Consider the following 16,200-nt stretch of genomic DNA (forward strand, 5'->3'; position numbering starts at 1 on the left):
GACTGAAAACTTTAGGAATTGGACTTAGACTTTTTGTCGAGGAGTAAAATGCAATCCTTATAGGGGGTGATTGTCTTATTATACACACTACAGCATTGTTTCTTACACCATTTTTCTCGTCTCAACGAGACGAAGACAATGGTATCAAACACAAGGAAATTGAACAATAAATAAGAATTTCACAGGCAAATAGGTAGTCATTTTTATCGTTCCTAGCAGAATATCCTCCTGTCAAAAATCGAATTTTTTATTTATTAAAGTATGTTAAAGTTCTTTATATCATTTTATTACACGTGAGAAGACGAGAAAAATGATATCAATATCAAATTTATAGCTTTATAAATAAAAGTTCCAGCTCTCAACATGTGTCGGAAACCTGGAGTCGGTTTTTTTTCCATGGCATATTCTGCCATAGTTGAGGCCGACTTTAGGTTTCCCAATCCAAAACCCAGATATCTATACATTAAAGTGTTCGTCTCGACGAGACGAGAAAGAATATGTAATTAGAATTTCTGTGGCTCCAAAAATAAAAAAGTTATTGACTGAAAACTTTAGGAATTGGACTTAGACTTTTTGTCGACGAGTAAAATGCAATCCTTATAGGGGGTGATTGTCTTATTATACACACTACAGCATTGTTTCTTACACCATTTTTCTCGTCTCAACGAGACGAAGACAATGATATCAAACACAAGGAAATTGAACAATAAATAAGAATTTCACAGGCAAATAGGTAGTCATTTTTATCGTTCCTAGCAGAATATCCTCCTGTCAAAAATCAAATTTTTTATTTATTAAAGTATTTTAAAGTTCTTTATATCATTTTATTCCACGTGAGAAGACGAGAAAAATGATATCAATATCATAATTATATCTTTAAAAATAAAAGTTCCAGCTCTCAATATGTGTGGAGAACCTGGAGTCGGTTTTTTTTTTTTATGTGGCAGATTCTGACACAAAAAAGGCCGACTCCAGGTTTTCCGATCCAAAACCCAGATATCTATACATTAAAGTGTTCGTCTCGACGAGACGAGAAAGAATATGTAATTAGAATTTCAGTGGCTCCAAAAATAAAAAAGTTATTGACTGAAAACTTTAGGAATTGGACTTAGACTTTTTGTCGACGAGTAAAATGCAATCCTTATAGGGGGTGATTGTCTTATTATACACACTACAGCATTGTTTCTTACACCATTTTTCTCGTCTCAACGAGACGAAGACAATGATATAAAACACAAGGAAATTGAACAATAAATAAGAATTTCACAGGCAAATAGGTAGTCATTTTTATCGTTCCTAGCAGAATATCCTCCTGTCAAAAATCAAATTTTTTATTTATTAAAGTATTTTAAAGTTCTTTATATCATTTTATTCCACGTGAGAAGACGAGAAAAATGATATCAATATCATAATTATTGCTTTAAAAATAAAAGTTCCAGTTCTCAATATGTGTGGAGAACCTGGAGTCGGCCTTTTTTTTTATGTGGCAGATTCTGACACAAAAAAGGCCGACTCCAGGTTTTCCGATCCAAAACCCAGATATCTATACATTAAATTGTTCGTCTCGACGAGACGAGAAAGAATATGTAATTAGAATTTTAGTGGCTCCAAAAATAAAAAAGTTATTGACTGAAAACTTTAGGAATTGGACTTAGACTTTTTGTCAAGTAGAAATTAGTCCCTTCAGGGGCTTCATGTCATTTATACTCGACCTACAACAGTGTGCTTTACATCATTTTCTTTGTCTCATTGAGACGAGAAAGAATATGTAATTTAAAAATATGTAGGGTGGATAATGAAAATTTTATGCCTCAAACCTTTTACAATTTGGACTTAGTCATTTTACAGCGAGTGATAAAAAATGCTTTTTGGGGCTGATTTCCTTATTTATTGTCACACCTTAATGTTTCTTATATCATTGTTTTCGTCTCAATGAGGCGAATCAGGTGATATCAGGGTCTTATTTCTAGCTTGATAAATATAATGATGAGACCCCAAAAGCATTTTCAGTCATTCGTCGGAAAAAGTCTAAGTCCCAAATCAGGTTATCTGGGGTCAACATTTTTATTATTCATGTTACATAAAATATGATTATATATTCCTTCTCGTCTCCTCAAGACAAAAAAAATGATGTAAAGATCTTTTAAATATCCTGAATAATAAAGTTTTAGGACATGAATATGTTTTTCTTATTTACCCTCCTAAAAGGGACATAATCTCAATAGGAATGTCAAATATTTCAGGTGGCAAAATTTTTATTACTTGAGCTATGACATTGTGCTTTATATCATTTTTTTCGTCTCAAAAAGACGAGAAAGAACATGTAATTAAAATAAATGTAGGATGAAAAATGAAAATTTTATGCCCTAAACCTTTTACAATTTGGACTTAGTCATTTTACAGCGAGTGATAAAAAATGCTTTTGGGGGCTCATTTCCTTATTTATTATCACACCTTAATGTTTCTTATCTCATTTTTTTCGTCTCAATGAGGCGAACCAGGTGATACCAAGTTCTTATTTCTAGCTTGATAAATAAAATTATGAGCCCCCAAAAGCATTTTCAGTCATTCGTCGGAAAAAGTCTAAGTCCCAAATCAGGTTATCTGGGGTCAACATTTTTATTATTCATGTTACATAAAATATGATTATATATTCCTTCTCGTCTCCTCAAGACGAAAACAATGATGTAAAGATCTTTTAAATATCCTGAATAATAAAGTTTTAGGACATGAATATGTCTTTGTTATTTACCCTCCTAAAAGGGACATGATCTCAATAGGAATGTCAAGCATTTCAGGGAGTAAAAATCTTATTACTTGAGCTATGACATTGTGCTTTATATCATTTTCTTCGTCTCAAAAAGACGAGAAAGAACATGTAATTAAAATAAATGTAGGATGAAAAATGAAAATTTTATGCCCTAAACCTTTTACAATTTGGACTTAGTCATTTTACAGCGAGTGATAAAAAATGCTTTTGGGGGCTCATTTCCTTATTTATTATCACACCTTAATGTTTCTTATCTCATTTTTTTCGTCTCAATGAGGCGAACCAGGTGATACCAAGTTCTTATTTCTAGCTTGATAAATAAAATTATGAGCCCCCAAAAGCATTTTCAGTCATTCGTCGGAAAAAGTCTAAGTCCCAAATCAGGTTATCTGGGGTCAACATTTTTATTATTCATGTTACATAAAATATGATTATATATTCCTTCTCGTCTCCTCAAGACGAAAACAATGATGTAAAGATCTTTTAAATATCCTGAATAATAAAGTTTTAGGACATGAATATGTCTTTGTTATTTACCCTCCTAAAAGGGACATGATCTCAATAGGAATGTCAAGCATTTCAGGGAGTAAAAATCTTATTACTTGAGCTATGACATTGTGCTTTATATCATTTTCTTCGTCTCAAAAAGACGAGAAAGAACATGTAATTAAAATAAATGTAGGATGAAAAATGAAAATGTTATGCCCTAAACCTTTTACAATTTGGACTTAGTCATTTTACAGCGAGTGATAAAAAATGCTTTTGGGGGCTCATTTCCTTATTTATAATCACACCTTAATGTTTCTTATCTCATTTTTTTCGTCTCAATGAGGCGAATCAGGTTATATCAAGTTCATATTTCTAGCTTGATAAATATAATTATGAGCCCCCAAAAGCATTTTCAGTCATTTGTCTGAAAAAGTCTAAGTCCCAAATCAGGTTATCTGGGGTCAAAATCTTTATTATTCATGTTACATAAAATATGATTATATATTTCTTTTCGTCTCAAAAAACCGAGAAAGACTATGGTAACAAAATATTTTTTGGATGACAAATACAGGACTGAGGGCTAACCCTAATTTTAAATCTCGCAGAGCTAGGGTTATGGCCCGTGCCTAGGTTTGGGGGTACCCTTTGGTCGGAAAAAATATTTGATGGCATATTCTTTTTCGCCTCATTGAGACGAAGAAAATGGTATAAAGCTCAATGCCATAGCTCAATTAATGAAAATTTGGCTTTCAAAAATCTACTAATTTCCTTATAAGGCATAAGCCTTAATACTCTTATAAGGAAATTAATAGATTATTGGAAGCCATATTTTTATTTATTGAGCTATGATATTGAGTTTGATATCATTCTTTTCGTCTCAAAAAGGCGAAAAAGACTATGGTAACAAAATATTTTTTGGATGACAAATACAGGACTGAGGGCTAACCCTAATTTTAAATCTCGCAGAGCTAGGGTTATGGCCCGTGCCTAGGTTTGGGGGTACCCTTTGGTCGGAAAAAATATTTGATGGCATATTCTTTTTCGCCTCATTGAGACGAAGAAAATGGTATAAAGCTCAATGTCATAGCTCAATCAATGAAAATTTGGCTTTCAAAAATCTACTAATTTCCTTATAAGGCATAAGCCTAATACTCTTATAAGGAAATTAATAGATTATTGGAAGCCATATTTTCATTTATTGGGCTATGATATTGAGTTTGATATCATTCTTTTCGTCTCAAAAAGGCGAAAAAGACTATGGTAACAAAATATTTTTTGGATGACAAATACAGGACTGAGGGCTAACCCTAATTTTAAATCTCGCAGAGCTAGGGTTATGGCCCGTGCCTAGGTTTGGGGGTACCCTTTGGTCGGAAAAAATATTTGATGGCATATTCTTTTTCGCCTCATTGAGACGAAGAAAATGGTATAAAGCTCAATGTCATAGCTCAATCAATGAAAATTTGGCTTTCAAAAATCTACTAATTTCCTTATAAGGCATAAGCCTAATACTCTTATAAGGAAATTAATAGATTATTGGAAGTCATATTTTCATTTATTGAGCTATGATATTGAGTTTGATATCATTCTCTTCGTCTCGAAAAGACGAGAAAGAATATGTAATTAAAATAAATGTAGGGTGGATAATGAAAATTTTATGCCCTAAACCTTTTTCAATTTGGACTTAGTCATTTTACAGCGAGTGATAAAAAATGCTTTTGGGGGCTCATTTCCTTATTTATTATCCCATCTTAATGTTTCTTAGATCATTTTTTCCCTCTCAATGAGGCGAAACAGGTTATATCAAGTTCATATTTCTAGCTTGATCAATAAGATGATGAGTCCCAAAAAGCATTTTAAGTTAATTGTCGAAAAAAGTCTAAGTCCAAAATCAAGTTTTCAAGAGTAGAATTTTCAATATTCAAGCTACAGCAGATCTGATTACATGTTCATTCTCGTCTTTTCAAGCCGAAAAAGATAGTATAAAGATCTATTACATTACTTGAAAAATAGAGGTTTTTTTACTTTAATAGGATATTTCTTATTTCACCTGTTAATGTCAAAGTATATGCATAGATATTTGGGGGTCAACTTTTCATTTCTTAAGTTATATGAGTGTGCTTTATATCATCGTTTTCGTCTTAAAAAGACGAGAAAGAATATGTAATTAAAATAAATGTAGGATGAAAAATGAAAATTTTATGCCCTAAACCTTTTACAATTTGGACTTAGTCATTTTACAGCGAGTGATAAAAAATGCTTTTGGGGGCTCATTTCCTTATTTATTATCACACCTTAATGTTTCTTATATCATGTTTTTCGTCTCAATGAGGCGAACCAGGTGATACCAAGTTCTTATTTCTAGCTTGATAAATAAAATTATGAGCCCCCAAAAGCATTTTCAGTCATTCGTCGGAAAAAGTCTAAGTCCCAAATCAGGTTATCTGGGGTCAAATTTTTTATTATTCATGTTACATAAAATATGATTATATATTCCTTCTCGTCTCCTCAAGACGAAAAAAATGATGTAAAGATCTTTTAAATATCCTGAATAATAAAGTTTTAGGACATGAATATGTCTTTGTTATTTACCCTCCTAAAAGGGACATAATCTCAATAGGAATGTCAAGTATTTCAGGTGGCAAAATTTTTATTACTTGAGCTATGACATTGTGCTTTATATCATTTTTTTCGTCTTAAAAAGACGAGAAAGAATATGTAATTAAAATAAGTGTAGGATGGATGATGAAAATGTTATGCCCTAAACCTTTTACAATTTGGACTTAGTCATTTTACATCGAGTGATAAAAAAAAGTCCCCCACACCAGCGTACTGGTGCAGAGGACAAGTTATTGGGAGAGAAAAAAAGTCCCCCACACCAGCGTACTGGTGCAGAGGACAAGTTATTGGGAGAAAAACTATCTTTAACAGGAGACTTAGTGATATAAAGCAGTTCCTATTTGAGCTATATGTGCATTCCGGAGGCTAAAGTCCAAAATCAATTATGGCCACCTAAAATTAATATTCTTCAAGATACCCCAAATCTGATTGTATATTATTTGGGCCTCTTTTGAGACGAACAAATTGATATAAAGAACTCTGATGTACTACAATAAATAAAGAAAAAAAAAATTTTGTGTCAGATTTTGCCACGCTCAATGAATTATATAGGAAATGCACAGTTTTTGGTATGTGAAATTTTTATTAACTACTCAATAGTAAAGTACCTTATAGCCCCTTATTCGTCTCAATGAGACAAAGAGAATGATATCAACTTTGTTTACCTAAGTCTATGTATAAGTAAACCACAGTCCAGAAATTGGTATTTTTCCCTCGTCGGAAAAAACTCTAAGTCCAAATAACAAAGATTTTGGGGTGTAAAATCTTTATTTATCACCCTAGCAATTATTTGATGACATATTCTTTCTCGTCTCGTGAAGGCGAACAACATGATATAAGACACTATAGGATAGGACCATTAATAAATATTTGGTCCCCCAAAAGGTATGTATTCTCTATATAATTCATTGTGCGTGTCAGAATTTGCCACTTAGGTCATATTTTTTTTATTGATGGTCCTATCTCAAAGTTCTTTATATCATTTTGTTCGTCTCGTTGAGACGAAAAGAATGATATAAAGAACTTTGAGATAGCTTGATCAATGAAAGTTTTTCCTATTTGGCTTATATATGTCTCGGACGCTAAAGTCCAAAATCAATTATGGCCACCTAAAATTAATATTCTTCAAGATACCCCAAATCTGATTGTATATTATTTGGGCCTCTTTTGAGACGAACAAATTGATATAAAGAACTCTGATGTACTACAATAAATAAAGGAAAAAAAAATTTTGTGTCAGATTTTGCCACGCTCAATGAATTATATAGGAAATGCACAGTTTTTGGGGGACCAAATCTTTATTAATGCTCCTATCCCATGATATCTTATATCATTGTATTCGTCTCAACGAGACGAGAAAGAATATCTAATCAAATAATAGTTAGGGTGATAAATAAAAATTTCGTCCCCCAAAAACTTGTGAATTTGGACTTAGAGTTTTTTCGAGGAGTGAAAAATACAGGTTTTTGGGTTGTGGTTTTCTTATACATAGACCTAGCTATATGAAGTTGATACCATTCTCTTCGTCTCACTGAGACGAAGAAGATGATATAAGATACTTTAAGATAGAGTAATAAATAAAGATTTCACATCCGAAAAACTGTGCATTTTCCTGCATTTCTGTCGGCGTGGCCAAATTTCCCTCATCGGCCATATTTTTTTTATTTATTGCCCAATCTCAAAGTTCTTTATATCATTTTCTTCGTCTCAACGAGACGAACAAGAATATGTAATTATATTTCTGATAGGATAAGTATTGAGCGTTTTCTGACCGAATAAGTGAGATTTTCCTCGGTCTCCGGATTTCCCGGACTCTGCTCCGGATAGGGCGGGGGCATATAATGGGAAACCCCCTCTCCAAGGTGGGAATAGGCTCCCCTTATGATACATACCCATAATAATGCTCAACACCCTCGTTAAAGGCCTCCACGGGGCGTGTGGCGGATTGTGACACGAAGTTTTTCCGATTTTGTCCGGATCATTTCCGGTCCGGGAGAGGAAATTTCCGAAAACCAAGACCATGGTCCGATAGCCCACCTCCAAGTCTCCCCATGTACCAAATTGCATTGAAAAATAATAACAACTACTATGTTTTTTAGAGGGCTGAAAATGGCTATATTTTAACTAAAAAGCCCCACCCCCGGGGCGGGGGTGGGGGTAGAAAATCGAAAACCCCCCTCCGAGGTCGGACGAAGTTCCCCTAACCATATATACCCATACCAATACCCTAACCCATATAACGAGGCCTCCAGGGGGCGTGTGTCACAATCCGCCACGCCAGCGTGGCGAAATCCGCCACGAAAAAGGCTAAAGACGGCCTCATTTTATCATCTGTTGCAGTTTTGCTGATGTCCATTCCATGGTAATATAAAATGGACATGGCTTCCCTACCATCCCGACCACCTCTCCCAAATTCTTGCATAAACTCCTCAATAGACCTTGGTGCTCCCCAGTTTATTACCATATCTATATCAGGAACATTAACTCCCAAGCCAAAAGCAGATGTACAAACAACTACCCTAATCTTACTCTCAGGTTTTGGGAATTCACTCATGACTATTTTCTTGCATTTGTTTGACGTTGAATGGTGATACATAGCAAATAGTCTGTTTTTAGCACATTTAACACCACAATATGCATTGTCTTTCAGAAGATCATCGAAAAGTTTGAACAACACTGAACATGACTTAATACTGCGACAATAAATCACAGTCTTTGGGCATTGTTGCTTTTGAATCTTCAGGCATTCAATTAGCCACGAAAAAGCAGTTTTCCCTTCGCGAGGTGCTTTAACACAATTCAGAAGTATGTTTTTCCTGTCACAATTTCCAACGATGACATTTGCTTTCTCCATGCAAAGTTTTTTCATTATTGACAACCTGGAACTTGGTGAAGCTGTTGCTGTCAATGCAAGCATGTTAGCAGATGGCAAAATGCTCCTTAGCTCTGCTAACCTCCCATAATCTGTGCGAAACTCATCTCCCCTGTAATAAAAGAGGGAAGCATTGAATGATCAAGATGAATTGTGGAAAGCTGACAAAACACTATTCCAAAATCTACATAGATATAAAGTAAAACGGCTAGTTGTATGAAATTACCTAACATATCCTCATTCTTTATGTTTATAACATTACCAAAGAATTATTTATCAAAGTAAATACATGAATTCCACATTTAAGAATAATTAGTTTCAGTTACCATTGTTCCACGCAATGTGCTTCGTCCACAACAATGGCTGCTACTCTGGATTGGTATATGTCAGTGGAAAATAGCTGTCTCCATTCCCCATGAAAAAGAGACTCCGGGCTCATCATGATGATAGGAACTGTTCCACTTTCCAGTTCTTTCAGAGTTTCTGAAATATCAATTCAAGTATACATTCTAAACTGATAAAAGTCTAGTGTGATTTTTTTAAAAAAAATGAGGCAAAGCATATTTAATCGATTTTACATTTTATACAGTCTGGGTGATTTTACATATACAGTATAATCTGTCTAAACCGGCTATGTGTGGTTCCAAAGAAATTGGCCGGTTTGCACAGAGTCCGGAGTGCAGAATGTTGACAAGAATGAAAGTTGCTTCCCTTGTATTCACTATCTATACATACGTGTGTAATGATTGCTAACGTTTTAATATATCGCAAAAGAATTCAAAATGTAAAAATATAAATGTCAGTGTTTTATGGTCGTGCTCATTTGAAAAAGTTGACAGGTTGGTCATCGTGGGGTGGCTGGTTTAAATGCGATAATTAGAGCTAATTACGAGCAGTTGGGACCTTGTGTACACCGAATACAATTGACCGCAACAATTAGGGTGGTGTATCATCGAGGGGCCGATTTACACAGGATAATTAAAGTTAATTGATAGCAGTTGGGACTGTGTAAGCCGGCCGATATACAGAATACGCAGTATCCGGAGTACAGGGAATTATTAATAAAGGATTTGTTAAAGAAATGTTAGGGACTATATTTTATGGCCGGAATTGACAGAGCGCCGGAGTACTCAGAGGCCGGTTTGGACAAATTATACTGTACCATAACTTGTGTAATGATGTTGTGTGTGTTTCAAAAATCTAAGAGATATCAATAAAAAAACACCCCAATAATTTGGTGTCCCAAAATGTTGATAAAATTGTCAGGAGTGAAACACAATTTGTGGATTGGCAATCAGGTTACACATTGTAAAATCATCATACTTTTCTATGCTTCAACACACACAGGGACGCTGACAGGGTAGTAGACAGTGAACAACAAAAAGGAATTCTCTTTTCATGAGAAATCTTAAAATGTGGTATTGTAACGTGTAGCGGTCACCCAGCCAAGTGCTGATCACGAGACATTCTACCACATTACTAGAAAAGCTAGCTTACTAACGAGGTAGTACAAGTTCCCTCTTATACTGTCCGCTACAGTATTGTTATGAACTCTAATTAAAAAATGTTGTTGTGGTTACTTCAAGTATAAAGTTTAAACACATTCAAAAGTAATGCAACTTTTTGGCTTTACTACTGCACTTCAAATTCAACCTAGAGTTGCAATCAAGCTATTTTAAATAGCTTAATAAAGCTATATAGCTAAATCAAGAGATTGTGCTGGACCTGTGAGATGTTCACAATGATTCAATGTACATCATAAATTGTTCAACACAGAATTGAACTCATTGAGGAGAAATTTATTCAGTTATGGAAAGATTTATTCACAATAATATCAAAAAGTTCTCATAATGAGGAGGAAAGAAGTGTTTTTAATTATATGAATTGGTGAATAACTGCTGTAAGAAATTTTGTAACATTAATAATGATAAAAAGTTGATATGGCCCATGACAAATGAAAATGCACAAATACTCAAACAAATCGGTAAAATGATTTTAAAAACAGGAATATAGAATACTAAGGATTGTATAACTATACTTCTGTGTGTAATTTACTCCTTGTCGATTTCAAATAAACACATCTAGAAATAAGCTGTCTCGAATACTTAGGGTACAAGACTGTCAATCTGATTGACTTGGCAAAGGCACCGTCCCTTGGTACTCCCTGTATTCGTGACAACATTTTATAATATTGTTTTATTTTCCTACCCATATAACATGATCCTTGTTGTACAGCGCATTTTCAATCAGTATTATAAGCCAACTCCAAGACCAACATCAATGTAGAAACCCTTAACATGTATATATAGTATACATCTGTATATTGTATTGTGTAGTTCTATTTTACTGTATACAATACTGTAAGTAAGCTGTTTTGAATATTTAACATGTGTATATGGTATGCATGTGTACATATTGTGGTATCATGTATTTATTTTTGTGTATGTACTATAAATAAACTGTCTTAAACACTTAGGGTACAAGACTGTCAGTCTGATCGACTTGGCTCAGGCACTGTCCCTAAGTATGTAAACTCTCTGTGTTTGTGACAACATATCTTTTATAATAATGTTTTACTTTACTTCCCATATAGCAAACTTGTTGTACAGCACATTTTCAATCAGTATTGTGATGAGAACTCAAGGCCTATGTCAATGTAGAAACCCTTAACATGTGTATATGGTACACATGTGTAAACTGTATCATGAAGTTATAATGTTTAATTGTTAAAATTGCATATGCCCCCTAAGGGCTCTTGATTGGTGAATAAATAAATATAATCTATCTATCTATCTATCTGTATGTGTGTGTGTGTGTGTGTAGATGAGATGTTTAGTTTTTAAATACATGATTAAATTTATGAATACCCATAATAATAGGGTGTTAGCCACTAACAGGTGAAATAAAGTGTTCTGATTTTTACCATAGTCCATACATATGATTCTACTCTCAATTTCAATAAGGATAATCAGCAAAATCTACTATGTAGACATCCCGCTGATGACAACACACACACTGCACTCTAGTCATAATAATAAAGGCCTATTTGTGTAACACTCACCTTGCGTTTGTGCATTGCCAGCGTACACACAGCGTATCCCACTCTCTTCAATGTTGACAACCTGATCCTCCATCAGCGCTACCAGTGGCGAAATAACAATGACCACTGTGCATGAAACGTCTTTGAACTCGTCGACAAGAGTTGGTATGAGAGAATAAACAATTGTCTTTCCGTATCCTGTTGGTAATACCGCTAGTACGTCTTTGTTGTATACAACGATGTCTTTTAGTATCGATAACTGAAGAGTTTTCAGTTGAAAATTCAAGTTTCGCCTTTGTAAACACACTTTCACAGCTTCTCCAAACTTCTGTTCCTCCATTTTTCTCAATCAGCCAATCAGAAACAATACCGAATTTTCAGTAGGCCTCGATTTGAAATCACAAAAATTAAATAGCTATCGTACCAGACTCTCGCTCGTGCAAAGTCTCGAGGGCGAGAGTCTGGGGAAAGCGAGACTATGCATAATGCAGTGCCCTCCCTCCCCCCCCCCCCCCGCACAAGCGTCAGAGGGTACATTAGCAAGGGAATTCTCATTTGCATAATTATGTCAACTTCCGGCCACCTTTTAACGATTTTTCGCGTTTAAGAAAAGCAGGTGACCCAAGAGTTACTTGCCCCTGATCATAGATAGAAAGATAAGTCGTACGACTAATGTGTAATCGATGTCGAATGAGAGAAACTTACAGAAGTTTTACCACCCCCCCCCCTCTTAACTATTTGAATTTGAATTTTATCCGAAATCAATCTTTTGATCTCGCCTTTTACAGTTTTTGATATAAAATTTCTTACTGTTTTTAACATCTGAGAGAATTAGGATTTGATTAATTATGTTAATTAAATAATACTCTGTACGCTTTCTATCAAATCGCATTTCTCTCCATATTGCGTTCATTGCTTCATTTATTTCTTACATTTTTAATATTTAAGCTAATTCGGGTTTAATTAGTAATCTTAATTAGCAAAAAATCCCAACTATTTTCTTGCCTTCTTCATCGTAAAGGCATTCCTTTACGAAGTATTATTCGACGTACGACTTATCTTTCTATCTATAATCAGGGGCAAGTAACTCGTGGGTCACCTGCTCTTCAGGGATACTATCTAAGACAACTGAATTAGCATCAATTATTGCCAAATTTGCACAGCAGGTGCTTGTGTCATTAATTAACAATATATCCCAAGCAGACACGGAGAGGAGTAAGATAACTGACGAAAATAAGCGTTTAATTCCCCTTGGAATTATCATGATTTCTATTGAAATCTGTGGCAAAATATGCATCACTAGTGGTACTTTTTAAAATGATAAAACTTTGCAGAAAATTAAAATATTCGCATTAAAATGGTTTCATTAGTAAGGGGAAAGATGAAACTTTACAATACAGCTAATTATCAATTTTAAATTTACGTGCGGTAGTTTTGACATTGCTAATTATTCAAATTTTCAGGTGTATTAAACATTAAATTTCATGAAAATAGTATATTTTTAGTACTTTACAGGTGTCTGCATTTGGTCAATTTGGTACCACAATATAACCCATTAATTATACTAAGCAGATTAGCCAGAGTTGAAACTCACTGGTGATTAGTGATTAAGAAAACGGTCCTTTATTCTGCCTGGGGTTGTGTACATTTGTCCACTCTTCAAAGCAGGGGGTGACCATTTACGAAGATCAAATGCTGTATAAAACAAATAAATAAAACTATAATTTTGGGGAGTAATATTAAGTGTTAAACATGTTTAAAATTCACATCTACAATAGCTATCTAACTGTTCATTACAAGAAATTATGGGGAAGAATAACTTAAAGAATCTGTCCAAATTTTACTTCAGAAAAGGAAATACTCCACATAACAAAGGTGGAAAGTGCAGTGATTCTCAGTTACGAGTATCCAAAAGGCCCAGGACAGTTAGACTATCTCATGACAGATTTTCAGAGATGGTGACTTCAAATAATTACGAACAAACCATGCGACTTATTGATGCAGAGGGGAGGGACACCAATATGATGATTTTACGACCCAAAGGAAGGGACTCAAATTATTGACACTTACACGAGTGTAGTAGCAGGAAGCACCGAAGCTGAAAATTATAGACTTTTACATAATAAGAAAACGTCCGATCTGTGGAACATTGCCTTTCAAGATCACCAGAAGAAAAAACCAACCTGTGATGCTCATTTGGACTGGGACCACACAAAACAGGAGAAACGGGGCCTGGCCTGGATTCTGTGTCTACGTTGCACCAACTGTGGGTACCAGAGTCCTCGCCAAAAGTTGTACAAGGAAGTAGAGTCTACTAGGCCGGGTAGAAAAGCCGCCCAACTTAATGTAGCAATGTCCCTGGGGCAAATGGGCACCAGCCTTACGACCGAGGGAATGCGGGGAATGTTCCTGACAGCCAACGTCCTTCCTGCTTCAGCCAGCAGCATGCAGGAGACTGCTAATAAAGTAAGCAAAAAAGTAGCCCAGGTCAACAAAATGAGTATGAAGAAGATTAGAAGTGAATTACAAGAAAAAAATGTGATATGCGGACTTCCTGATACTACACCGATTCGTGCCGAGGGGGATGCCAGATACAACTCCATGTTTAGTGGGGTGGGGAGAACGCCGTTCCAGGCGGCGACTCAAGTGACATACACAATGTGTGAAAATGTTACAACAAGGAAAAAAATTGTTTCTGTATATTGTGGAAATAAACTCTGCAAACAGGGTGAAGTTTTGAGGAGAAGGGGGATCCAAGTAACTTGTCCGAACCATGATAATTGCACAGCAAACTTACCAGCCGACACAAATATCGGAGATGAGAAGAAGTGGGCCGGTGAGTGTATTGATGAAATGAGGACCGATTCCAGTCCTTTATCCGTGTCTTACCTGACAACCGATGGGGACAGTTCCGCATCCCTGGGTGCAGTTGAAAAACAGGGGAAGCCCATTGAAAATTTAAAAGACTTGAGACATTTTTTCGAGTCGCAAAGAAAACAAATATGCAAAGCTGCATTCAGTGCTACAATGTTTCTAGGCCGGACCAAAGTTGATCGCGAATCCATGAAAAAAAGATTTGCACAAGATTTGAAATTGAGATGCAGGACGGAATATGAAAATGGTTACCAACACTTTGGAGGCGATCAGCAAAAAATGGTGAGGGCCATGTCGTATGCCGCCGACGCGATAATATCCTGCTACAAAGGGGACTGTGGTAAACCGTGCCAGAGGCATTCTTTTGCGTGCCGGGGCCTGAAAAAGAATAAATGGAAATCTTCCGTATTGCCAAAAGACTTCAGTGTGCATATGAATGACAGTGATGAGCAGCTACTTAGAGACTGTATAAATTTAACTTTAGGGCCTAAACATTTATGTCGAATAAAATTTCACACCTCAACTCAGAAATGTGAATCTGTAAATAGGGCTTATTTAAAAACAAATGCAAAATGTATAACCTATAGTAGAAACTTTGAACCAAGAATCCATAGAGTTGTACATGGTATTAATGAGGGTCATGGGAATTCTACTTTGCAGTTGTGCGAGGCTGTAGGAGCACCTGTTGTCAAGGGAAGCCGGGCGGCACATCACCTGAAACAGCAGCAAAATAGGCAAAATTATTTCCGGCAAAGGGAATGTTCTAAAATCTATAAATCTAAAAGGAAATATAACAGAAAATTAAAATATCAATTGTATGATCAGAGACGAGAAAATACTTATTGTAAATCATCAACAGACCCAAAATTACCTCGGAAAGCGCAGAAGCACCGTGAACATGATTATCATAAACGTTAGGAACTTTTTTAAATGCATAATATACATGTACTTACATCTATTTAGAATATACAGTCTGGATATAGACCATGTTTATTACAACGTTTCGGGTGTAACATTTTACATTTTTGTCTGTTGTTGTTTATACGCTGTGGCTCGTAAGAGAGATGCTCAAAGCATATACAATGTGTATTGTGACAGAGGTGTGAAATATGCATATGTCTTTGAAATATATCTAAATTGCCTGTGTGTGCTATGTAGGACAATCTGTGTACATATATTCTTGATTTCCTAACTGCACCGGGCATTAAAACGGTTGTTTGTATGTATTTACATCTAGGACTACTGTGATTGAAAAGTCGACATTGTGTATTGCGTAATATCTGTGAATTATGTAATAAAAATCGTTTTTGTTCTTCAAACCACGTGTTTTGATCTACAGCAGCCATGCTACGAGCATAGAAAGGGAGAGCAGTCAGAAAAACAGGAAATAATGAAATTGACAATTTCCTTCAAGGTATCACACCGGTAATTATTTTCACTATATGTTCCTATGAAGGAAAAAATTTTATTAAAAATCAGTTTATCAAATTCGTGTCCAATAATTCAGCAAGGATTGTTATATGTTACCTGTCACAT

General features: G+C 35.2%; 1 protein-coding gene and 1 long non-coding RNA gene across 2 annotated transcripts; both read right to left on the minus strand.

The window, feature by feature from the left end:
- Positions 1 to 2,946: 2,946 nt before the first annotated feature.
- Positions 2,947 to 12,265, minus strand: LOC130051609 (bifunctional 3'-5' exonuclease/ATP-dependent helicase WRN-like). Its single transcript, XM_056153747.1, has 3 exons — positions 11,812 to 12,265; positions 9,077 to 9,233; positions 2,947 to 8,862 (listed from the first exon to the last, which is right to left on the minus strand). Exons 1-3 carry the CDS (start codon positions 12,128 to 12,130, stop codon positions 8,106 to 8,108), a joined length of 1,233 nt encoding a protein of 410 aa, XP_056009722.1. The 5' UTR covers positions 12,131 to 12,265; the 3' UTR covers positions 2,947 to 8,105.
- Positions 12,266 to 13,414: 1,149 nt separating this feature from the next.
- LOC130051610 (uncharacterized) lies at positions 13,415 to 15,423 on the minus strand. Its single transcript, XR_008799879.1, has 4 exons — positions 15,246 to 15,423; positions 14,588 to 15,042; positions 13,974 to 14,248; positions 13,415 to 13,485 (listed from the first exon to the last, which is right to left on the minus strand). It is a non-coding gene; the product is annotated as an uncharacterized LOC130051610 (long non-coding RNA).
- Between the last annotated feature and the right edge of the window lie 777 nt (positions 15,424 to 16,200).

The sequence above is a fragment of the Ostrea edulis genome, chromosome 2, assembly GCF_947568905.1.
Source record: "Ostrea edulis chromosome 2, xbOstEdul1.1, whole genome shotgun sequence".
NCBI lineage: Eukaryota > Metazoa > Mollusca > Bivalvia > Ostreida > Ostreidae > Ostrea > Ostrea edulis.